This window comes from Amphiprion ocellaris, chromosome 5, assembly GCF_022539595.1.
Source record: "Amphiprion ocellaris isolate individual 3 ecotype Okinawa chromosome 5, ASM2253959v1, whole genome shotgun sequence".
Taxonomy (NCBI): domain Eukaryota; kingdom Metazoa; phylum Chordata; class Actinopteri; family Pomacentridae; genus Amphiprion; species Amphiprion ocellaris.
In genome coordinates, this window is record NC_072770.1 from 1,396,272 (window position 1) to 1,422,265 (window position 25,994).

At 40.0% G+C, this 25,994-nt stretch overlaps 3 protein-coding genes across 3 annotated transcripts; all 3 read left to right on the forward strand.

Annotated features, from left to right (window-relative positions):
• The first annotated feature begins 541 nt into the window (after nt 1–541).
• LOC111568419 (odorant receptor 131-2-like) lies at nt 542–5,615 on the forward strand. The gene is made up of 2 exons (XM_023270065.3): nt 542–711; nt 3,658–5,615. The coding sequence occupies exons 1-2, from the start codon at nt 562–564 to the stop codon at nt 4,402–4,404; spliced, it is 897 nt and encodes a 298-aa protein (XP_023125833.1). The 5' UTR covers nt 542–561; the 3' UTR covers nt 4,405–5,615.
• A 5,070-nt stretch (nt 5,616–10,685) lies between these two features.
• Nucleotides 10,686–16,487, forward strand: LOC111568418 (odorant receptor 131-2-like). Its single transcript, XM_023270064.3, has 3 exons — nt 10,686–10,898; nt 11,767–11,880; nt 14,376–16,487. Exons 1-3 carry the CDS (start codon nt 10,851–10,853, stop codon nt 15,183–15,185), a joined length of 972 nt encoding a protein of 323 aa, XP_023125832.3. The 5' UTR covers nt 10,686–10,850; the 3' UTR covers nt 15,186–16,487.
• A 1,856-nt stretch (nt 16,488–18,343) lies between these two features.
• On the forward strand, nt 18,344–24,425 carry LOC111568425 (odorant receptor 131-2-like). Its single transcript, XM_023270071.3, has 5 exons — nt 18,344–18,418; nt 19,091–19,304; nt 19,803–19,941; nt 21,201–21,626; nt 23,851–24,425. Exons 2-5 carry the CDS (start codon nt 19,105–19,107, stop codon nt 24,097–24,099), a joined length of 1,014 nt encoding a protein of 337 aa, XP_023125839.2. The 5' UTR covers nt 18,344–18,418; nt 19,091–19,104; the 3' UTR covers nt 24,100–24,425.
• The last annotated feature ends 1,569 nt before the right edge of the window (nt 24,426–25,994 follow it).

Here is a 25,994-nt window from a genome sequence, read left to right on the forward strand (position 1 = left end):
ACACACACACACACACACACACACACACACACACACACACACACACACACACACACACACACACACACACAGTCCACAACGTCCTATCTATCCTATATAAACTCCACAGGCTCTCCAACAGCTTGGTGTTATCTGATATTCTACTGGGTGAGTACAGTTTTTCTTTTCCTGCTTTCAGATCTGGGCACAAGCAGGCTACATCTAATGGAGAACATTTCATGTAATTAAATGGCCCCTTAGGTTTTACAGAGATTCTTCTGAGGGGATTATACTCATCCACTGGCTCAGACAAAGCCAACACAGGATCAAGATGTGCAGTCAGCTCTGTAATAGCTTCCAAAGTTTTAGAATGTGTGGAACAGTTTGAAAGTCTTTAAACTAGAGACAGCAAATTGCAGGGTGTGTTTTGAAAAGCATCCATCATTGCATGTCTGTTATGTGTCAGAGGACTTACCTAATGTTGTACCTCATTTGTCCTGCTTTTCTTTCTAACATGTCACTACATCCTGCAACATAATCTTTATGTTCATTTCAGATTGGACAGATTATGACCCATCAGACATGAACCTGTCTTCTGTCAACGTTTCTACAGCTGGTTATCAGCGGGACACTTTTACCACAGCTGTGGTCAAGAATGTGATTGTCACAGTTCTCTGCATTTCCATCAACTACATCAATGGAACACTGCTGCACACCTTCAGAAAGCACCAGGTGTGAAATCTGGCGTTGTTTATTTATATACTGTAAAAGCAGGGGAAAAAAATCTAAAGCTGAAAATGATCAGGAGTTTAGAAGAATTAAATCCTCTTCTCTCACACTAAGCTTTAAGAAAAATTATGTCAAATTTTTACTATGTATAGGGCTGCATGGTGGCTTGGTGGTTAGCACTGTCGCCTCACAGTTAGAAGATCCCTGGTTGGACCTGGGATCTTTCTGCATGGAGTTTACATGTTCTCCCTGCTGGGTTTTCTCCAGGTTCTCCAGCTTCCTCCCACAGTCCAGAAACATGCTAAGGTTAACTGGTGATTCTAAATAGTCTGTAGGTGTGAATGTGAGTGTGATTGTGTGTCTCTATGTGTAGCCCTGTGATCAGGCCCAGAGTGGCTAATCAGGAGGACCGGGACAGTTCCTGGCAGGAGGCCGCTCTGGTGTTTGGGCCACAAGGACCGGTGTTGACTTTTTTTAAAGTGTGTGTGTGTGTGTGTGTGTGTGTGTGTGTGTGTGTGTGTGTGTGTGTGTGCGTGTGCGTGTGTGTGTGTGTGTGTGTGTGTTCAGTCATGGCACTGGGTTGATCATTACGCTGCTGCTGCTGTCTCTGGGCTGCCTCCGCCTCCACTGGCAGCTCTTTTGCTTTTCTTTGTTTTTTTTTGCAGATGCTAACTGTAACGCCCGTGCACACAGTCAGAGGTGTTTGAAAGATGGAAAATAGAAAAAGCAAGGGTAAGAATTAAAAAGAGGAAAGTTCTGGAAACAGACAGCCAAATGTGCTGAAATTAGAAACTTTTCTCTAAAACAAGCTCGTGGTTTGACACGACAAATGAGGACGATGAAACGGGTATGGTGAGATGTTGAACTTTGCAAACCACCGTTCAAGTTAATTAGGTATCAAGTCAATAAATTGTGTGGCATTGTGGCATATAGCATAACGTTATATAATTTAAATAATAGTATGATGTGGGGAAACTTTGTCTTGTAGCCCCTCAGAGTCAGAAGAAAGATCCACAAGCCACAAGTCCAGAGTGGGAGGTAGGATTGGTCATTGAGTGAATATTATTAGAAGGAATATAATGAAGAGTATGGTGTAGACCTGCTCTATATGAGAAGTGCCCTGACATGCTAGATGATTCACCACTACATTAATGAAACTGACCTGAACTGATCAGAAGGCTTTGTAAAAAGGGGAGATTGGTGCTGAGAATTATGAGCATTTTTAAAATTCAGTGTCAGAAGCAGAGCCAGGAGCCAGTAGTGATGAGGGAATTTATCCTGTTAGTATGGAAGGAACAGGTGAGCTGTTGTAACAGAGCATTAGTTCCAGTATAACCAGTATAGTAGTGACCCCTGCCAGCCCCCCATGACCCTAATGAGGATTAAGCAGTGGATAACGTTATTTCTTTTACACCGACAAATCAAAGATAAGATGGTTTTATCTTAGCTGACATGTTTCAACAGCATCTGCAGTCTTCTTCAGAGCGTCATGTGACGTGTGCTGACGTGTCCTTTTTATCATGTGACTAGTCTGACAGATCTGTCAGAACCTGTCAGATAGGCCACGCCCCCCGCCGTCTGGTGGTCTCTGGAGGATGGAATCCCAGGTATTTGAGGGTGTAGCTCCTCGTCCCGGTTCATGGAGCAGCTCGCCTGCTTCCTGATCTCGATGGCCTCCTTGATCCATGATCGAGATCAGGAAGCGGGCGAGCTGCTCCATGAACCGGGACGAGGAGCTACACCCTCTAATACCTGGGATTCCATCCTCCAGAGACCACCAGACGGCGGGGGGCGTGGCCTATCTGACAGATTCTAACAGATCTGTCAGACTGGTCACATGATAAAAAGGACACGTCAGCACACGTCAGATGACGCTCTGAAGAAGACTGCAGTTGCAGTTGAAACATGTCAGCTAAGGTAAAACCGTCTTTTCTTTGATTTGTCGCTGTAAAAGAAATAATGTTATCCTATGATAGTCAACGACTAAATGAACATCATCCAAATAGGATTAAGCAGTGTATAGATAATGGATGGATGGATATTAGTTCCTCAAAACTGTAACAAATCAGTTTTGAAATAAAAGAAGAGACGTGCTGAGCAGGCCTAAATGATGCTCGCGTACAGTTTAAACATGTCGGATACCAGCAGGTTACCACAGCATCAAGGAATTTATCAGTCTGAACCAAAGGATTAGAAATACTGACATGGTTTACCATAGATTCTAATGTTATTTCTCACTATTTTCATGCCTCATAAGCCAATCTGTTTATATAATCTGTATATTTTTTTGCTTATCATGCAGAAACAATTAGGGATGCACAATAATATTATCATCATCGTTTATATTGGTCGATAAAACCTTTAAAGTACGACACAAACACTTTCAAATGAAATATCTTTTTGTTCCACTGACGGGTAGGTAGCACCAATCAGGATAAAGATTTACAGATTTTTTTTCTTGAAATTGTGACATAAAAATACATTTGGCACATTTGACATGTAAGTTAAAGTAGTCTAATATTTTTTCATGTGTGTATGCCTATTTTAAAAGCATTGTATTTGATGTCTGAATCTGTCAGTAGGCCATCACAACGGCCTACTTGATGTCCTCTTTGATACAACAATGTGAGTTGGAAAAAAATCAGCATATCAGCAAAAAGTCAGTATCATGCACCATTAGATTAATTTATCAGATTCTGGTATTCTCAATAGAAATCATCATTTAGACGGCAGGGAACTGTTCCTTTACTGGTCATATGTTTGGGGTAAACTGGCTGAAATTATTCAGAATTTTACTATTAATATAAAGTTCATCATCATTTTTGTGAGCCAGTTCTAGTTAGTTGTAACTACAGCTTACTGTTTGAAAAATGTTACAAACATAATCTAATGCCAGACTAACAACTTGATATTTTGTTTTCTTTTTTCCTCACTTACTGTTTTCTACAGATCCTCAATTCAAACCCTCGTTACATTCTGTTCATCCACCTGGTGATAAACGACATGATCCAACTGCTCCTTTCAACTCTTCTCCATGTCATCAGCTACGCCTTGCACAAAGTCTCCATGCCTTTCTGCCTAATCATCCTGATCATTGCTGTTGCCGCCACCCAGAACACGCCGCTGAATCTGGCTGGCATGGCAGTGGAGTGCTACATCGCTGTCTGCCTGCCCCTCCGTCATGGGCAGATCTGTACGGTCAAGAAAACCTATATTTTCATTGGTTTGATCTGGGTTGCGAGTGCATTTAACATCCTACCAGACCTGTTCATCCTCCTGGCTACAGAGCCTCTGCAGTACTTCCACTCCAGAGTGTTTTGTGCCAGAGATTACGTGTTCAGACGCACTGTGAAGAAGCGGGATATTTCACACATTGTTTGTCTGGTCGTGGTTTGGTTCACACTCTTTTACACTTACTTCAGAGTTCTGTTTGCTGCCAGAGGAGCAGCTGCAGACATGACAAAAGCCAGAAACACTATTGTCGTCCATGGTTTCCAGCTGCTCTTATGCATGCTGTCCTATGTGAGACCCATATTTGAACAAGGTCTGACTAGCCTAATGCCCACACAGTTCCTGAGCATACGCTTTGCTTCCTATGTCATTATCCAAATCCTGCCACGGTTCGTTAGTCCAATTGTCTACGGACTACGAGACCAGACCTTCAGGAGATATGTAAGGAGATACCTCCTCTGTTAGCAGAGCGCAAGCAGATACACAGAAAATGTCATGACCTCAAGCACAAGGCCTACTCTGAAACTCCAGGAAAAATAACACAGCATATAAAAAGTAGTCACTTTGCCTTGAATCATAGTCTTTTTATTTTTGTTTTTTTGACAACAGTTTTTCCATCCATCCATCATCTAGACACCTATAGATCCTCATCAGGGTCATGAGGGGCTGGAGTCTATCCCAGCTGACTGAGGATGAAGGCAGGAGACACCTGGACAGGTAACAGTCTATCACAGGTTCACCTGGACAGGTAACAGTCTATCACAGGTTCACCTGGACAGGTAACAGTCTATCACAGGTTCACCTGGACAGGTGACAGTCTATCACAGGGCTACACATAGAGACAAACAATCACACTCACATTCACACCTACAGACAATTTAGAATCACCAGTTAAACTCAGCATGTTTGTGGACTGTGGGAGGAAGCTGGAGAACCCAGTGAGAACCTACACTGCACAGGGAGAACATGGAGACTCCATGCAGGAAGATCCCATGAAGGCCAGGACGTGAACTTCTAGCTGCAAGGCAAAAGTGTTAACCACCGAGCCACTGTGCAGCACAACAACTCTTCAATGTCAAGGTGAAAATACATTCCTACACAGTATCGTCAATCAATTAAAAATATTAAATGTAAAAAAGTTATAAAATTAGAAAAAAAAGGATTTCATCCTCTTTAAATTAACTTAGCTAAGCTTTAGTGACTGAGACGGACAGACTGAGCATACAATAACTGTGGCCTGTTTATCACAGTCAGAGCTTTATGAGAACGTGACAATGAAAAAGTCACTGTTTAAAAACGCTTAGACCGAACCTCAGCTGTTCACCAGAGAGCATTTGGGAAACTCTTAAATCAAGTGGAAGAAGCTTCTTTGGTTGGATGAGACCAGACCTGAAACATGTTATCGATCATGATGTCAACTTCAAGTGCACCAACGCAACAACAAATAGTCACTGGACCAGTTGTATCTGCACATAACCTGTAGAACAATGGAAGTTTGTTATGTTAGCCTGTGAGGTGAATGTTAAGTTGTTAATGAGAAGAGAAGACTGCTACTGAAAGATAACACCAAGAGGGCAAAACAAAATCTTGCTTAGTTCAACCAGTTCACACAGCAGGTTTCTCAGGGTTGTTCAGAGGTTCCTACCACAGAGAATAAACTAAAGTGCATAACTCCTTGTGCCTGTTGTACAATATACATGCAATTTCTACAATTTAATTTGAATAAATTCAACAGTCTATTTGTGCCATCGACACTTTGTTGTTCAGGATTAATTATCTGGTGTTACTGTCCAATTTCAGTCACAACATTAAAACCTTGGGCTGTTTGTCGTGTTCTTCAGCACATTGTCCTGCTGGGAGGTTGCTGCTGTCAGGAAGTATAGTTGCTATGATGGGTGGGTAAGTGGTAAATGTTAATAAAAACATCCACATGAATGCCAGGGCCCAGTGTCTCCCAGCACAATCTGTAAGCAGAGAAGTGGTTGTTTAGTTCACCCCTTCAGTCTCTTTAATGTTGTGGCTGTTAACATCTGAACCGACTCTCATTCTTTTGTTGCATTTGGCATGCCTGCAAATTTTTTACAGTAAATGAAAAGTAAATCAAACTGTACAGCATTAAACATCAGGAAAACACTTCTTAAACAATATTTAAAACAAGTTTTAAGTTGAAATGTTGACCTAAAATTCTTTATACATTTTTGTGCTTTAAAGAGTTCAAAGCAAATATTTTTGTTGGGATCTGTAGTGTTCTGAAGTGACAACAGAAATGTGTGCCGTGTAGGGTTAGAGTTAGGGTTAGGGGCCCGCGGGACACATCCGGCCCGCCGGATGACCCTGACTGGCCCGTATGAGGTCATTGGAAAATACTAAAAGTCAGTGCAAATATATATCATCACAATACATGCAAGCAATGCGCCTGCAGTGCTTTTATTTTGAAAGATCTGCTAAGTTAACGTTTTTTCGCGCGTGCTTTCCGTACTTAGCATAAGGTTTATGCGCTGATTGGTTTGTTGGTTAGCTTCAGCCCGGGAAGATGTCCGCTAACGACAAGAAAAGAAAGATTGATTCCCAATGCAGAGTTTTTAACAAGGCATGGACTTCCAAGTATTTCTTCACTGCAGTCAGAGGTAATGCTGTGTGTCTAGTTTGTGGAGAACAGATCGCGGTGCTCAAGGATTATAATCTGAATCGACATTACGAGACCAAACATGGCGGAGAAGTACAAACATTTGACTGATGCAGAGCGGGGAGGATGTCTGAAGGTTTGCTAGCTAAACTGCTAAAGCAGCAATGACTTTGTTTTACCAAAGCTCACATCAAGGGATGCAGCAGTCAAGACGAGTTTCCTAATATCCTACAAAAACAGTAAACCATTCCCTGATGGAGAGTTTATAAAAGAAAGTCTGGTGGACTCTGCAGCGTTTATATGTCCGGAGAAGAAAGGAGCGTTCGTTAATATGACCCTTTGGAGGCGAACCGTAACGAGGCGGGCGGAGAGCATCGCCGAAAATCTGGAGCTTCAGCTGCACAACAAAGTGGACGATTTTGACGTTTTCTCCTTGGCTCTGGACGAGAGCTGTGATGTCCGTGACACAGCCCAGTTACTCATCTTTGTACGTGGACTAACAAAAACCTTTGAGATGACGGAGGAGCTGTCAGCTGTGCAGCCAATGAAAGGAACCACGACGGTTCACTGAGGTAAATACATGCATGAACAAGCTGGGACTAAAATGGGAGAGTTTGGTTGGTGTTACAACTGATGGCTGTCAAAATTTGACAGGGAAAAATGTTGGACTTTTGAAACGGATGCAAGATAAAGTAACTGAAGTAAACCCAGAACAGAAACTGATATTTTTTGCATTGTTTTATACATCAGGAGGTGCTGTGTAAATCAGGGCTAAAAATCAACCACGTGACTGATGTTGTAGCTAAAGTAGTTAACTTCATCAGGGCAAGAGCATTGAATTACAGACAGTTTGTTGTCTTTGTGGAGGAGATGATAGTGAACATGGTGACCTTGGTTACCAGACAGCTGTCAGATGGATCAGCCTGGACAAGATGCTTAAACGAGTTTGGGATCTGAGAGCAGAGATTCAAGAGTTGGGCATTGTACATCATTGTATTGTGTAATTTACTGTTTTTATTGAGATATATTGAGCATTGCTGTAAGTGTAGTGGGGAGCTGTTGTCTTTCTTTATGCTTCACAGTCATCTTAATGTAGATTTAGAAAACTGACAACACTATAATGGTGCAAGATGTTTGCAGTGTTATTGTACATCCAGCAGCTGTTAGTCCAGATAAGCTGTAGCAGTTACCTCATAGCGTTCACGATGAACAAAAACTGACATGATAAGGCAAGTTTCAAATCTCTGCCAACTGATGGTCACATTGTTGTAGAATAAATTCTAAGTGATGCTTACTTACTTCGTTTGTAAAAACAGTGACTGCTGAAAAGTAATTAAAGCACTTGGAAAATCAGTTTCACATTTTAAGTATGTCTTTATGACAGTAAATATCTACAACTCAGTAGGCAGCAATCATAGTTTGAATGAAAAAACAAAATCTTTCATTAAATAGTTGTGTTCTGTGTTCCACATTTTCATTGTATCATTGTATTGTTTCATTTACTGTTTTTATTGAGATATATATTGAGCAGAGCTGTAAGTGTACCGGTCCGGCCCTTAACAACCAGCAAAGTTTCTCATGTGGCCCCGTATGAAAATTAATTGCCCACCCCTGTACTAAATGTACTGCAGCGCCACAGGTCGAGCGGGGGACCCATAAACAGGGCCTGGAGTGACCATGAGTTCCAGTCTGACCACCTAAAAGGTGAAAAAGGCCCAAAAAATAACTTGGAAAAAAATCCTACCGAATTCAGTATTTGGGTTTCCTGAGTACGAGAGTCCTTTTACTTTAGCAGTGCTGAGTCTGCATTAACTGCAGGAACTTTAACAGGTTGACCTGGAACAGATCAAAAAACCCAACCATTTCTACTTATCAATCAGTGGAACGTATACAGACCTGTTGCTTCTGCACTTCTGGTCACCAATTTAGAAAAAATCAGGACTTTAACAACAGCAAACAAGTCAGGGCCACCAAGCAGTGACTGAGCCACATGTACAGACACACTGTAAATCCAAGTTCCCTGATGCAGTGACCGGTTTAGATGAGAAGTGGCAACCTTCCGGTGAAATGAAGCCAATGCTGAAGTAACAAAAGCAAGAGTTCCTCACATGGCCACTTGAGGATGTCCCCAAAAGTGAATCAATCCTCACAAACCATCCATCCATCCATTATCTATAATCCTCATCAGGGTCATGGGGGGCTGGAGTCTATCCCAGCTGACTGAGGGTGAAGGTTCACCTGGACAGGTAACCGTCTATCACAGGACTACACATAGAGACAAACATTCACATCTACAAAAAAATTAGAATCACCAGTTAACCTCACCATGTTTGTGGACTGTGGGAGGAAGCTGGAGAACCTGGAGAAAACCCACACATGTACAGGAGAACATGGAGACTCCATGCAGGAAGGCTGGAACGTGAACCGTGGATCTTTCAGCTGCAAGGCGACAGTGCTAACCACCAAGCCAGTGTGCCGCCCTCCTTGTAAACCTCCATGTTAAAATGCTGGGCATTACAGCATAAATAAACATATTCATAGTCTGGTACAGAACACGGTTTTGGTCCCTATAGCTACTAGGGATGTCCGATATTGGCTTTTTTGCCAATAACCGATATGCCGATATTGTCCAACTCTCAATTTCTGATTCCGATATCGACCGATATCTGTGGGGTATTTAGCTAATTTTAGGTAACATCACATATCTCCTCTGGTGGAATTACCACATCATGCCTCATTTTATTGTGATGCCCCATTGGATGTATTCTCAGATGTAAACAAGGCTTTATAATGTAAACATTGTGCAAAATAAGAAACTACGTCAAATAAAGTTATGGAAAAAATGCCATATTTATGCCTTTTTTAAAATTATTTGTCTCAAACTGCAGTTCACACTCTCCCTCCCTCCCTCTATGTGTCCGGTAAATGCCAGCGAAATCCATAATATCGGTGGACCAATCCCTAATAGCTAGGACATCCCTATTAGCTACATTTCCCATTATTGACCACTGTGCAGGTTGTGACTTTACATAACTCACCTGTTTACATGTATGAAGGCTTAAAGTTGTGCATATTTTAGAGCGTGCACATTTTGAGAAAAGTGGCTGCCATCATAGGACAGTCCACGACCCGGAGACGTTTTTGAGGCCAGCAGTAATGTCAGAAGAAGTTACAGTATACCAAACATTTGGCAACATTAGATGGGACAAATGACATTCAGATCAATGGTGTAGAAGGGTAAAAAATTACAGGACAAAATAGAATTGTTTAAGCTTAGTGTTATTCTAATCATCACGTTTTCCTTTCTGTGATAAACACTGAGGAAGGCGACAGGAAACGCAGTGAAGCCCTGCTTGGAAAGATTTATAAAGACTCGTCTGTCGAGCTCTTGGCTTTGTAAGTCTGGACTCAGGTAAGAACAGCAGCAGATGCTGGAGGAGTCTTTGGAAAGTAATACTACAGCATAAGATTGTTTGACTCTCAGTAGTAATTCTGTCCAAATATTTACCTTGACAATCAGGATTAAAACTGTAATTTAAACATGTTAAATATTTTATGCTCTGATATTTGGAGGAATATATATTTGATGTAATATTTTTGCCTGAATGTGATTTGAGTGTTGCAGGTTGACAGTCAGGGAGCTGGAACAACTGCTGGATTTGTGTATTACCTTTTAGATGAATAACATGATGCTAACTGACAGATTTGTGTAACATTGTGATTGTTTATGATTTTTTATATACAGGGGCACAGCAATGTTTCAGCATAAAACTATTTGACTTAAGATAAAGGATGATATTCAGTAGGAATCTGAAAGCCTCCATGCAGCAGCGTTTGTTAATATAAATCAAATAAATAACAGTACTATATAGATATATATACATATATATATGTATATGTATATATATGTTTTGAAGTTACGTCTGGATTGATGCTCACGTCTGGTGCTGAGAGAGGAAAGAAAAGCAGACTGAAGGTGAAAAGAAGGAATTATACAGCAATACATTTAATGAAATTCCATTTAGGGAAGAAGAAAGTCTGTTTTTTAACATCAGTGTCTCATTGCTGTGTGTAAAGACTGAACTAGAATCTTAGAAAATGTCATATTAATGGCAGAACTGTCCAAAAAGCATCATTAAAGTGTGGTTCTAATACTATGTTGTACAATATTGTTTATTAACCAGTTTATGAATTGCATTATGTTTTACAGAATTGATTTGTTTTTTATTTTTCTCTGTCTCTGTGCTGTATTATGGTCTGTCTCCCCCTCAGGTCTCAGTGAAGCATGAGTTCATCACTGGGTCCCAGAGGCAACATGACTGTCCCTTATCAGGTCTGTGAAGCAGCCATACATTCTGAAATGAATCTTTATATCAACAAAACTGCGTAAATCTTCTTAATTCTACAAATGTCACTGTAAAAGCTCTCCAAATGCACTTGTCTATTCTTCCATTCATCACTGCATTTATAAAAAGTCTGCTACAGCAAATGGACATAAGCCTTTTAAATGTGATTACAACCTAAGCAGGGAATTTCAGACCAGATGTTTTAAAATTTGACCTGAACTGACTCACCAGTCTGTAAACTTTACAGCACTTCTACAGAATCAGAGTGTAATCACAACCTGTTTAAATGAACTGCTGGCCTTGCAGCACAGCTGAATATAATCCTGGTCTGGTTCTTCTTACATCAATATTCAATCTCAAACAGAACTAGGAGGTGCCATCACAAAGTGCAGAGTCTGTTGCCCGCTGTATCTTGCACCACTTGGAGATGTGCGTATTTGTGATTTAATCATGGACCTGCAGAAGCAGCACTGAGTCAGAGTGTGTGAGGATCTGTGTGAACAGGCCTGGGATGAGCCGTCATTCATGTTCACGATCATCACTGGTGACAGGAGGTGGATCTGCAGCTACACCCAGGTGACTGTTCTTTAGTGGAGGAGTCTGAAGAAGGTGCCTCAGGTCAGGAGGATGCTGTGCATTCTGTTCAGACTGTCTCAGCTCTCCTGTAACGTCCTGAGGCTTCTGAGAGAGGACACCTGAACTGGTGTGACTCGGCTCCCCTGATTGTTCCCCACAGTGAAATTCAAGATAAAGATTTGTTTTTATGCAGTCAAGTCACATCACATGATTCCTGACCGACTGTATTTGAAACTAATTTCCATTTCTCTCCCTTTGGCTCCCCCTGCTGTGGATCAGCTGGTCAGAGACACTTTCACGATGGCGTTTGTGAAGAACCTGATCGTGGTTCTGGTCTGGCTCATCCTCAGTTACATCAACGGCACCTTGGTCGCAACGTTTTTCAAACACCAGGTGAAAGACACACTCACTCACAACCACAGGACTATGCAGGTCTATATAGCAGCTTATTGTTCCTGTCCACATGTCACCTGGTCATTTTTCAAACCACATCACTTCATTCCAGCTCCTCGACCATCAAGTTTTTCTGTTTATTGTAGAATGAGTATCTTTTTGCATTTTACTGTAGACTGTATGGCAGCATGCCATATTTCAAAGCTGAAAAACAAATGAAAGGTTTAAAGTCATGTTCAAAAGTTTGAAATCTAATTTGAAAAGAACATCATAACTAAGGTTTGAAGACCTGCATAAAGTTTTGATAGGTTGATAGAAGCAGCCTAATTTCCTTTCTCACTGCTGCAGCTCTCTTTGTTTTTGTCTTTTTCTGTTTTGGTCATTGCCCTCCCAGTGCGTTAGTGTGTTTGCCAGGTTTGAAACCTTGTAAATACTGATCAGAAAAATGGTTCACATACACAAAGGAAACGGCTATAAATGTTGACACTTCACTTTCTAAAGTGGGAATATTTACACCACTGTTCAAAAGTTTAAGGGCACTTAGAAATGTCCTTTTTTCTGAAAGAAAGGCATTTTTCCATGAAAATACCATTAAATGAATGATAAATCCAGTGTAGACATTGTTAATGTGGTAAATGACTGTTCTAGCTGTAAATGGCTGATTTTTAATGGAATATCTCCATAGAGGTACAGAGGAACATTTCCAGCAACCATCACTCCTGTGTTCTAATGCTACATTGTGTTAGCTAATGGTGTTGAAAGGCTCATTGATGATTAGAAAACCCTTGTGCAGTTATGTTAGAACATGGATAAAAGTGGGAGTTTTCATGGAAAACATGGAATTCTCTGGGTGACACCAAACTTTTGAACAGCAGCGTATGTTTGTTTATTCTTTTTACCTTTATTTAAACTACACAAATGAAATGTCATTTGTTTAAGTCTGTCATCAGGGGGTTTGAAATGTATGTTGTCTTTAAAACTTCACCAAAATGACAGTTTATCAGAAGCAACAACTCTGAAAACAGGAAGAATCACCACAGTTTAAACTTTCCTACAGTCTTTGAACATCTCATCCGTGACATGAGGGAAAGCGAACCAAATCTAAATGTAAAAATGTAATATTTCATCAACATTACTTTATTCTACATGTCTCATTTAATAAATCCACAGGATGTTGTTACACAGAGCAGACAGAAGACAAGTACTGAAAGAAATTACAAATTTAAGTAGTGAAAAGTAGTGAAATATCTATAGTATGCAGAGACACCTTTTATCCCATATTTGAGAACACCTGTGGGCACTTAGAAAAATCCATCCATCCTTCATCTATACATGATTTTATCCTCTGTAGGGTGGTAGGGGGCTGGGGCCTTTCCCAGCTCACTCAATAAAGTTAGATATGAAATGAAATAAGAAAACATTTCCTTCCCTCTCTATAGCTGCAGTGAATCTACACTTCCAGTCAAAAGTTTGGACACACCTTCTCATTCAGTGGTTTTTATTTCATCAGTTTCTACACTAAAGACATCAAAATTCTAAAAGAATACACATGGAAATAAGCTGTAAACAAAAAAAGTGTTAATCTTCAGTATTAATCTATAATGTGGAAAAAACACAAATTTAAAAAAAAGCCTTGAATGAGAAGAGAAAGTCATCTGTCTCAATTTGAAAAGTCTTCTTTCTTAAAAACCAACATGGCTCAGTTCATTTTTTTCTTAAAATAGAACTTATTATTTCTCTGGTATGATTTCAGCATCTGATGGTTTGCTATTGCTGTGTTTCGCAGAGAGAAATTAACATCTCATCTGTTCACGATTTAAATTGATGTCTCTGTAGTAAATAAAATACAATAGTGTCCAGGTTCTAACATCTGTCATTTAAGGAATGTATACAAATAAGACATGTCTTTCTGTCTCATCTAAAAATCAGGCTTTTACAGAGAAATCTGTAGCTTTGTGTGGTACATCTCACCTTTTGGGAAGTTTCTTTTCCTTTCTTTATTCTCATAAACATGCTCAGATTTTCAAATAAGTTGTCCTAAAAGCTAAAACAGTGCTGCTTTATGATACCTAAAAACTACTACAATAAATTTTAGAATATAAAAATCCAAAACTGTCATTAACCCCTCAAAACAAGTCTAAAATAATGCTTAAATATCAGATTTCTAGTAAACAGAATGTGATGTACCAACCTTTTAACTGGTAGTGTTTGTCTTAAAGAGCACTTCTGAAAATCATGACTCACAACTGTGTGAGTAGATCCTGTAAAATAGGAGCTTTCTTCACCTTTTTATCCACCCGCTGTATTGATGACCACTTAATATCATATTCCAATGAAGGATTGATTTTCAGTGTAAATGTTGCTGTTCAGACTGTTTTCTCCATCTTCTTTAGCAGTCCTCTAACTGACACCACCCATCATCTGGCTCCATGCATCATTATTCCATCTGAGTCTACATGTGTCGCTCACCTCTTTCTTCCTCTGTCTTCCTCCAGGCCTTTTATGAAGACCCCCGCTACATCCTGTTCATCCACATGGTGATCAATGATGCCATCCAGCTGACGGTCACCATCACGCTCTTTGTGCTCAGCTACATCTTCTATAAGATTAACGTCTCCTTCTGCTGCTTCTTCATCTTGGTGGCGGTTTTCACCACCAGAAACACGCCGGTCAACTTAGCCAGTATGGCCATAGAGCGCTACATTGCCATCTGCAAGCCTCTACGACACAACCAGATCTGCACAGTGAGGAGGACTCACATGGTCATTGGGCTGATTTGGTTCATCAGTGTGGCTCCAGATATTACGGATCTCTTTGTGACACTGGCCACTGAGTCCTTGAGCTTCTTTCATGAGTCGGTGTTCTGCTTGCGGCCCAACGTGTTCAAAGATCCAATCTTGGCGTACAAAAGACAAGTTTTTGACATCCTCTACTTCTCCTCTGTGTTTCTGGTCCTGGTCTTCACCTACTTGAAGATCCTGTTTGCAGCCAGGGCCCTCTCTACGGAGAAGATGTCAGCCCAGAAGGCGAGGAACACCATCCTCCTCCACGGGGCCCAGCTGGCCATGTGCATGCTCTCCTACATCTCCCCCAGCGTGGAGATCATGCTGCATTTCATCTTTCCTGGCCGAATCCTTCAAATCAGATATGCAAACTATTTGATTGTCTACATCCTGCCCAGGTTTCTGAGTCCAATCATCTACGGTGTGAGAGACAAGAAGTTCAGGAGGCATCTCCAGATGCACCTTTTGAGCTACAGATGCAGGAACATCGTGAAGAAAGTGGCCAGCACCAATGACTTGTAACAGCAAGAGCATTTAAATAGGTCTTCAGACTTTAATGAAAAAGATCTTTTAATATTTAGAGCTTATTTTGCAAAGACAATAAAAATATTTATCTAAAATATAACAAAGTGTATAAAAACGACAGCTTGGCAACTGCAAGAAAAACATTATTTGGGTATTTTCTATGTATTTTTTCTAAGATAAATGTCTGTAAAATTAAATTTGAGTTGAAAGGGCAAAAACCCCCAAACATTTCCTGACAGAGAAACCAGAGAAAAGAGTCGAACAGACAAGAGAAACTAAACTTTGCTCCACAAACTCAGTCCACAGTGAAAGAATATGTGGTAGATAACACACCAGCTGATCTCTGAGGAGAGCTGCTTGAAGCTGCAGAACCTTCATCCCAGAAGAGGCAGAAAAACACCACCCTGTGGCACAACACACTGCAGCTACAGGATTATTCACTGATAAGTTCACTCACATCTACCAAAATATATAATATCTGGCCTAGAAACAGTCTGGGATTCACGTTACCATACAAAAAACATACCAGAATAATGTGCATGTAAATGTAAGTAACTGTGGGTCATCAGCTTCAGCTGTTACGTTTGTCTCAGTTTATTTTTTTTTTCAGTTTATTTTCTGACTCTGCACAGTGGTTCAGTGGTTAGCACTGTTGCCTTGCAGTTAGAAGATCCTTGGTTTGCATCCCAGTCTTCCTGGGATCTTCCTGCATGGAGTCTCCATGTTCTCCTGTACATGTGTGGGTTTTCTCCAGGTTCTCCAGCTTCCTCCCACAGTCCACAAACATGCTGAGATTAATTGGTGACTCTAAATCATCTGTAATTCTCTTTCCCACTGACCATGTGTCTTACAGGTACTCAGATAACTATGAGGCTGGTCCCAGACTTGGTCGTATTTATAATGTGATGTTTCTACATTTCCTGCAAATACCTGACAAATGTCAAATACTGGTATCCTGGTTCATGGTTACTGCAAACAAAAGAAAAAGTAAAAAATGACTGTAAAAAAAGACAAAAAATCCTGAATAATCATCAGTAAATCATGTTTATGTTGTTGCTTTTCATTGTTAAATGAAAGTATTTGCATGTGTAAGAACCATATGAGGGCTAGAAAAGTCCTTGAATAATCCTAGTGGATATTATACACCAGTGACAACAGGTTTCCTCTAACATTTCTGCTGTGTTAGTCATCTCCCAAATCTATGTAAAACCTCAGAACCAATGCTTCTTTTTCTGTTAATTATAAGAAATTGTGTGTAATTTTCGAAATATAATTAGATCATTATACTTGAGTTTAACAGTCTCGTTTAATAAATAAAAAGGAAATGTAATTATTCAGTTACTGATCAGAAATGTTATTTTACATTAAACATGTAACTTTAGTGTGTTTAATTTAAAAACACAGATAAAGTCCATCAAATTTCAGATCTTTTTTTTTAACAGTGTACTATTTTAAAATGGTTAAACTGATTGCAGGACTGTGGCTTCTGGCATGTTCTACTGTATGTGTTGGGAACATCCACTCCATGCTGTAGGGTTGTAGGATGCACCATCATGGCCATAAAGAATCACAGTTTTAGGGACAGAATGTTTTTTATTGTACATATCACATTTAAATGAACAGATCACATCTTTCACTTCCATTCTTTGCTACAGTCCTTCTAAGGTCGAAATCTTTGCACCAAAATCAGACTTGAAATCATCTTTAGCTTGATTAAGTGCATCTCTGTGAGGAAAATATACACACCACTGTTCAAAAGTTTGGGTTCATCCAGATAATTCCATGTTTTCCATGAAACTCTGACTTTTCTCCATGTACTAACATAACTGCACAAGGGTTTTCTAATCATCCTTTCAACACCATTAGCTAACACAATGTAGCATTAGAACACAGGAGTGATGGTTGCTGGAAATGTTCCTCTGTACTCCTATGGAGATATTCCATTAAAAATCAGCTGTTTCCAGCTACAATAGTCATTTACCACATTAACAATGTTTACACTGGATTTATCAGTCATTTAATGTTATCTTCATGGATAAAAACTGCTTTTCTTTCAACAACAAGGACATTTCTAAATGAACTCAAAGTTTTGAACAGTAGTGTATAAAATTGGACCCAAAACGTCTCACCTGCTGAATACCTGCTTATTAGCAGACATTCACATTTACTGATTATCCATAAACACATCACATGCAGGTCATGGTAGATGCTAGCTAGTCACTGAGAAGCCTCTAGTCTCCACAGTTCAGACAGATGTGGCCAAAAATGAGATTGAAAGAGTGAAATAAGGCATTCTAATGTCAGATTTACCCAGAGTTGAAACCAAAAGATTTTATCTACATGGACTGTTTTCTGTCACTTTAAGCATCAGTATGACAGGCAGTCATGTATATTTAATTGGTCAAACATTAAACTCCATCAGATTCTGACTTAATTGACATGGGATCAATACATTTCTCATGCTCATTACCAGCAAGCTCAACCTGTGACATCATGACCCTGAGCCCATCGCCACGACAACCTAATGAACACACAGACACCAGAACATCCCAACCATCCTCATATATGAGGCATCAGGCTGCAGGAGGCTGCTGTCAGTCAGTGGAACAGCAGGTGAGAGGTTCAGTCTTCATCATGTGTGAACGTCAACAAGTTACTATTCTATGTTTTCACAGCTTATGTTGATATTATTATCAAAAGTCTTTCTCCCTGTTTGTTTAAAAAAGGTTTAAAGCTTTAAGGTTTGCTTTTGTAAACCCTTAAAAAACTGTAATGATAGTTGATGTCTGAGTGTGGAATCTGTATGCTTTAACTGAAATGAGACGATTATTTTATGTCTAACACATTCTCACTACAGATTACTGCTCAGTGAATTTAGTGTGTATATAATACAGTTTGTACAGATGTATGTTGTAAAATGATTGTGTTTAATTATTACAACTATTACAGAAGCCATTGTGTCCTGCAGCACTAGTTATTAGTTGGGTAAAGGTGTTCAGATTTATAATAAATAAGAATAACAATCAATTGAACGAACATCATGTTACTTTCACTAAATAAAAGCATGCTGTGCTCTGCAAAGCTGCAATTAAATGCAAGAAATCTGGTTTTGTTTGTGTGTGAAATACAGCAAAACAGAAATGTCTTCTGATCTTCCTGCAGATGTTAAAGCAACACTGAACCATGAAGTAACTCCTGAGCAAGAGAGAGCAGAACATCTGTGGTCCCAGGTATGTACAGATAATAAATATAATAATATGTAAACTGTGTTTAAGATAGACTGGCATTTTAGAATCACAGCAGATGGTTTTGTTTAACTTAGGGCAGATTAGTTTCTATAGACTGTAAATAAAAACTAGATTTACTGCACATACATACACTACCGTCCTTATTTTTGAAAGGAAACCATTTTTTTCAATGCAGATAACATTAAATGAATGATAAATGCAGTGCAGACATTGTTAATGTGGTAAATGACTATTGTAGCTGGAAACAGCTGATTTTTAATGGAATATCTCCATAGGGGTACAGAGGAACATTTCCAGCAACCATCACTCCTGTGTTCTAATGCTACATTGTGTTAGCTAATGGTGTTGAAAGGCTCATTGATGATTAGAAAACCCTTGTGCAGTTATGTTAGCACATGGAGAAAAGTGGGAGTTTTCATGGAAAACATGAAGTTTTCTGGGTGAGCCCAGACTTTTGAACAGTGGTGTATGTATGCCGATCTTGTAAAATAAGTAAATAAATTTAAATAAGTCTTCAATCTCTGCACAGTCTTTTCAAAGATATGAATGTTTCTATCCAACAAACTGCTATTCTAATTAGATGAACAATGCACTCATAAAACAATCTCTGGGGTCAGTTATTGCACTTTAGATGTGATTTCTGTGTTTCCTCAGACAGCCAGGAGGAGATGTTGGTGATGAACTCCACCTTCTCCAGCTCTCTGGACCTGCTGATGAGTAACAGCAGCTCCACCCTGGCACTGGGTGCCATGACCATCCCTAAAGACAGCTTCTCCAACGCTCTGACCAAGAACATAGTGGCCATGTTAGTGTGGCTGGCCCTGAGCATCATCAACAGCAGCATGGTGCACACCTTCCTCCGACACAGGTACACACTGATCCACATTATAATCTGTTAGAGTGCAGTTATTCCTCCACTGTCATGTTCAGTCACCTCATGTTTCCTAGGATTCCAACTGTTGATATAAAAACACTGACTACAACTAGTACCTGCTGACATACAGCAAAAATAAAACATGCATATAAACATATCTATTAATTGGTTTAAGTGTATAAACCCAGCCATCAAATTATTAGTGGCTTAAAAAAATTACCACATTAACAATGTCTACACTGTATTTCTCATTCATTTAATGTTGTCTTCATTGAAAAAAACTGCTTTTCTTTCAAAAATAAGGACATTTTTAAGTGACCCCAACTTTTAAACGGTAGTGTTGGTTGTGACATTTTTCATCTTTATCAGAAAAACGCAGCTCCTACAATTTGGATATTCCTCTGAGCAATAGTGAGATTTTAATAGTAATTAGATTGTTCAGTTCTAGCTGCACTTGTTCTACTCTCAGCTCCGGTTTGTCTCTGACTTTAGTCTCTTCTATGAGAACCCGCGGTACATCATGTTCATCTGCATGGTGATCAATGACGCTCTGCAGCTAACTCTGGTAACAGCGCTGTATGTGGTCAGCTACATCTTCAGGAAGATCCACACCTCCGTCTGCTGCCTTCTGGTCAGTCAAGACATTTACTATTTTCTCAAACTATCTGTGTAACTTGAACTGTATAAAAATTCCATACAAATATTTTACATCTGGCAGCAAGTTTTAACTCAAAAACTAATAATGTTTCCTCCAGATTTTACACGTTTTACTTAATAAGATGGTACCAGGCCCCAGGGGAAAAATCTAACAAATATGAGAAGGCCAGGTGTGAACTGTTTTAAAATTTGGTGAACTGAGGTGGAATGACTGATACAAAAAACAAACTTGTATGATTTTCATTTTCAACTGATTTACAAAAGAATCCTGTCTGGATTTACTCATAAATACATTGAAAAGGAAGATTTGGTTGCAAAAAGAAATGTGAGGATCATCCATCCATTATCTATACACCTTAATCCTCATCAGGGTCATGGGGGGCTGGAGTCTATCCCAGCTGACTGAGGGTGAAGGCAGGAGACACCTGGACAGGTAACAGTCTATCACAGGTTCACCTGGACAGGTAACAGTCTATCACAGGTTCACCTGGACAGGTAACAGTCTATCACAGGTTCACCTGGACAGGTAACAGTCTATCACAGGTTCACCTGGACAGGTAACAGTCTATCACAGGTTCACCTGGACAGGTAACAGTCTATCACAGGTTCACCTGGACAGGTAACAGTCTATCACAGGTTCACCTGGACAGGTAACAGTCTATCACAGGGCTACACATAGAGACAAACAATCACACTCACATTCACACCTACAGACAATTTAGAATCACCAGTTAACCTCAGCATGTTTCTGGACTGTGGGAGGAAACTGGAGAACCTGGAGAAAACCCACACATGTAGAGGAGAACATGGAGACTCCATGCAGGAAGATCCCAGGAAGGCCAGGACACAAACCGGGGATCTTCTGGCTGCAAGGTGGCAGTGCTAACCACTGAGCCACTGTGCAGCCCCAATGCAAGAATCAGCTGTATGGAAATATTGTAGCTACAGAAAGGACCAGATTATCCATGGGCAGTATCTTATCTGGAGATTTATTTCAGCACCACAAAGCTGTGAAGCCAGAACTGGATTTCCCTCAAAGCAAAACACTGTTATGTCAGCGTGACATTCAGAACTCCTTTCATTTTTCTGAGCCTTTTGATGCAGATGCACTCCTCATTTAATGCAGAGTGATTACTTCTTACCAACTAGAGTGCTTCCAGTCAGCTGGTAAAATCCCTGTATTTCTGCGTATCACTCAGTCAGTTTTTCCAACATCCACTCCACCCCCCTCAGATCATGACGGCTGTCCTCACCACCCGTTCCACCCCTCTCATCCTGGCTGGCATGGCCGTGGAGCGCTACATCTCCATCTGCTTCCCACTGCACTACAGCCAGATGTGCACGGTCCCCCGTACGCTGCTCCTCATCGGCGTCATCTTCATCCTCACCGCCACACCGCCCATCACTGACCTCCTCATCACCGTTGTCAAGGAGCCTCCCAGTTTCTTCCACGCCACCATCTTCTGCGACCACTCGCTGCTGTTCCGCGACAGGTCCATCTACTATAAGAACTGTGTGTTTGACGGGACCTACCTCTCCTTCGTGGCCCTCACGCTGCTCTACACCTACTGTAAGATCATGCTGACGGCAAGAGCTGCATCCACAGGCCTGGCCTCGGTGAAGAGAGCCAGGAACACCGTGGTGCTGCATGGGGTGCAGGTGGGTGTCCACTAATGACAACAGGTTTGGCTCCTTGAGATGAGCTGGGTTCTTCAGAAAGTTCTCAAACTCACCAAAGAAAATAGGAGAAAGATTGTTTTTGCATAAATGTTCTGTTTTAACTTCAAGCTTCACTGTCTCTACCAGAAACAGGTCACATGTTGAGTTTCCAGATACTCCTCAACAGCATGTATGACTTCTTCATGACTTTGAAAATGGCAACCATGCAAGTTTGATTTCAGTCTGGGAGACAGGTAGAAGTCGGGTGGTGCAGGTCAGGTCAGCAACAGTTCTTCTGCCTCCTGTACTGTGTGGACAGATGCATCGTCCTGGAGCCACAACAGCCAGCTCCAAGCTTCTCTCCTCTGTTCCTCGATTCCTTCAAACATTTGAGCTTTATAGACAGTGATTTATGGCTTTATAAGGGACAATTATGCCCCAAAACAGGAGTTATACCCCTTATTTCTGGGTGAGCTGAGAGGTTTTAGCCACTCAGCTACCATCGACAATAAAAAAGGTTTAAAAAGTCCAAAATGTCAAGAATTGGAAATAATACGAGTTTTTCTATATTTTTTGACAACATGCAAGCCCTGTTTTTATACAGTTTACATATAGACTTAGTAAATAATGGATGCATTAAAAAAAGAAGTTCTTTTCTTTGCTCTTCTGAAAATGTCTATCAGTTAACTAAACATTTGTTCCATCGATAAAGGTGAAAATACATGTCAAAGTTTAAATGTCTAGTTTTGTCTTATAGAAACCCCAAAAGATATTTATTAAGATGAGAAAACATAGCCTTATGTGTAATTGGTAGTAAATAATCATTTGCATTTTACACAAAATAATTCACAACTAGGGATGTCCAATATTGTCTTTCTTGCCAATAAACGATATATAATTTCCAATTCCGATATCAATCGATATTGATATCTGTGGGCTACTTAACTAATTTTAGGTAACATGGATTGGATGCATTTTCAAATGCAACAAGGCTTTCCAATGTAAACACTGCCTGTGCAAAATAAGAAAACTACTTCAACTGAAGTTATGGAAAAAATGCCATATTTATGCCTTTTAAAAAAAAATATCATTTCAAACAACAGTTCACAGTCTCCCTCCCTCTATGAGTCTGATAAATGCCAGCAAAATCCAGGCATTATTTATCGGTTTTGTAAACAAAAAAACAAAACAACAAAAAAAAAACCTCTAACAATATTGACTGATATTACATTTTTATGCCAATATTGGGCCAATAATATCAGTGGACTGATATTATTGGACATCCCTTCTCACAACTGATCCACTTCCATCTAGACAACTGACTAATCATTGAACCTTTCAGGAGTTTTCAGCTTCAATCAGTTGCACAAATAGTGGCCACTTATTTAAGCTGTTATGATTAAATATGTGTAAACTGACAGCTCAGAAATTCATGCATCCTGCATCTATACACCACTTAATCCTCATCAGGGTCATGGGGGGCTGGAGTCTATCCCAGCTGACTCAGGGGGAAGGTTCACCTGGACAGGTATCAGTCTATCACAGGTTCACCTGGACAGGTAACAGTCTATCACAGGTTCACCTGGACAGGTAACAGTCTATCACAGGTTCACCTGGACAGGTAACAGTCTATCACAGGTTCACCTGGACAGGTAACAGTCTATCACAGGTTCACCTGGACAGGTAACAGTCTATCACAGGTTCACCTGGACAGGTAACAGTCTATCACAGGTTCACCTGGACAGGTAACAGTCTATCACAGGTTCACCTGGACAGGTAACAGTCTATCACAGGTTCACCTGGACAGGTAACAGTCTATCACAGGGCTACACACAGAGACAAACAATCACACTCACATTCACACCTACAGACAATTTAGAATCACCAATTAACCTCAGTATGTTTCTGGACTGTGGGAGGAAGCTGGAGAACCTGGAGAAAACTTACACAGGGAGAGCAAACTCCATGCAGAAAGTTCCCAGGAAGGCCAGGATGTGAACCGGGGATCTTCTAACTGCAAGGCGACAGTGCTAACCACTGACCACTGCCCAGCTCAGAAATCAACATTTCCTATTACTTGCAGATTTTTCCCTGTCTTTGCAATTTTTTTCTGCATTAAAAGGGTTTTTTTTGTATGTGAACCATTTGTAGAAGCTGACCTGACCTGTTTGTGGTAGATGTTGGATATTTGAGTCCTTCAGGTTGTTCTACGTTTTTGTTCCAGCTGCTGCTGTGCATGCTGGCCTTTGTGGTTCCCTCCCTGCAGGCGGCTCTCATCTCCCTGTTCCCCCATCTGAGCTTGGAGATCCGTTACATCTTCTTCCTGCTCGTCTATATCATCCCTCGTTTCCTGAGTCCTGTGATCTACGGCTTTCGGGACGAGCAGTTCAGGAAGTACTGGACCCGGTACTTGTCTTGTCGGAGCCGCAGCATCTTTCAGGTCAGGCCGGCGCTGCTGAAGATGAACCTGTAGGAGAAATAAGCAGGAAGGAAACCTAAAGTCCAGCTGACTGTCAGGCTGCTGCTCACGAACTCTGGGTTCATTTCAGTTCAGTATGACTTGATTCACTCGAGGCTTTTATTGCACTGTGGCCTGTGTTTGGTTTGAAGTTGTGGTTTCTGAACAGCAAGCTGTGGCTGATGAATCGATGGTGCAGTGTTGGAAATATGAACAGTTTTCCTAGTAAAATGTATATAACTGCTTGTAGAAAGCCAGCTTTCAGCAAACTCTGATGCTGCTATTTACCCTCTGAACAGTGCACATATATGCCTTTTGTACGTTACGACAAAGTTACAATGCAATAAATTGTAAATACAGAAAAACAAAAGTTGAATTTCTTTGAATATTTATTTTACAGATAGGTAAATAAACCTGAAATCAACATTTATATTTTCCACAGGTGTGGCTAATACTGGGGGAAACAGATGCTTCTACATACTGTATACACTACCGGTCAAAAGTCTGGGGTCACATAGAAATGTCCTTATTTTTGAAAGAAAAGCAATTTTCCCCATGAAGATAACATTAAATGAATGATAAATCCAGTGTAGACGTTGTTAATGTGGTAAATGACTATTGTAGCTGGAAACAGCTGATTTTTAATGGAATATCTCCATAGAGGTACAGAGGAACATTTCCAGCAACCATCACTCCTGTGTTCTAATGCTACATTGTGTTAGCTAATGGTGTTGAAAGGATCATTGATGATTAGAAAACCCTTGTGCAGTTATGTTAGCACATGGAGAAAAGTGGGAGTTTTCATGGAAAACATGGAATTGTCTGGGTGACCCCAAACTTTTGAACAGTCGTGTATTTTGAATCTGCAGTGGATGCACATTTTATTTGTATTTCAGCACCCATTTTTCAGGATCTACTTTTTGTGAAATAAAAAAGGAAGTTGCACAACACCTCACAAAGCACTGATTAGACTACACTGTAAATTTTCAAAAATACTTTTACAGTAAAATTCCAGCAGCCATCGTCGCCAGAACACTACTGTAAAATCACAGTAAAACGTTTTCTACATTTACAATAAAGAAATCTATTATGTTTGATTTTACAATTGAAAAATGTGCTTCATTCCATCTTTTAAAAAAAATAAAGTTTTCACTTTTAAAAACTTAAAAACTGACATGAAAATACTATCTAAAATAAAAAAATGTGTAACTTATTATACATATTCCAGCATTTTTCCATTATCAGCACAACAGCTAGTGTATTTAACATTTAATATATGTATTTTTAGCAATGACATATATGCAAAAAATATGGTTATTGCTGTCATAAATATTAAAGTCCGTTATTAACACAAAAGAACATAAATTTGATTGGTACAAACGGTATTTTTTACTTGAAATGAATGCAAAAATTTGAGTTGTTATGAATATTACGACATGGTTCCATTATCAGCACAACAGAACATACATTTAACTGTGAAAAACTGTATTCTCAGCATTGAGGTTACACATTTTACGGCATTTTTCCTTTTAAAACTGTGCAAACACACTTTTCTCCTGATGAACTTCTTTACAATGATTCAGTGTTATATAAACTGGATCCAACTGTTTCAGCGTTTACAGATTTTTACCATCATGGTTTGACAGTTGGACATTTTTTGTGGTGCACAATGATCATGTTCACTGTCAGCAACTGTTAAAGGGCCCAACTTTATAGGAGAAAGCACCAAAAAACAGAGGATGTAGCAGATTTTATGACCTTGTTTTTCTATTGTGTAACTGAAGAAATAAAAGAAGGTGGAACAGACCCACAGGTAAAGGTGTAAAACCAGATTTCAGCCACTAGATGGATCCATCATCACACATATGAAGCTTCTCAAGAAGAACTGTAAGAAACAAACACATTATCAT

What these genes read in the sequence shown, in the direction of transcription:
- LOC111568419 (XM_023270065.3), top strand. Translation starts at nt 562, where the DNA reads ATGAACCTGTCTTCTGTCAACGTTTCTACAGCTGGTTATCAGCGGGAC. An exon ending in ACACCTTCAGAAAGCACCAG is followed by an intron (nt 712 to 3,657) that starts GTGTGAAATCTG and finishes TGTTTTCTACAG; the next exon opens with ATCCTCAATTCAAACCCTCG.
- LOC111568418 (XM_023270064.3), top strand. Translation starts at nt 10,851, where the DNA reads ATGAGTTCATCACTGGGTCCCAGAGGCAACATGACTGTCCCTTATCAG. An exon ending in ACATGACTGTCCCTTATCAG is followed by an intron (nt 10,899 to 11,766) that starts GTCTGTGAAGCA and finishes GCTGTGGATCAG; the next exon opens with CTGGTCAGAGACACTTTCAC. An exon ending in CAACGTTTTTCAAACACCAG is followed by an intron (nt 11,881 to 14,375) that starts GTGAAAGACACA and finishes GTCTTCCTCCAG; the next exon opens with GCCTTTTATGAAGACCCCCG.
- LOC111568425 (XM_023270071.3), top strand. Translation starts at nt 19,105, where the DNA reads ATGTTGGTGATGAACTCCACCTTCTCCAGCTCTCTGGACCTGCTGATG. An exon ending in CACACCTTCCTCCGACACAG is followed by an intron (nt 19,305 to 19,802) that starts GTACACACTGAT and finishes CTCTGACTTTAG; the next exon opens with TCTCTTCTATGAGAACCCGC. An exon ending in TGGTGCTGCATGGGGTGCAG is followed by an intron (nt 21,627 to 23,850) that starts GTGGGTGTCCAC and finishes TTTTTGTTCCAG; the next exon opens with CTGCTGCTGTGCATGCTGGC.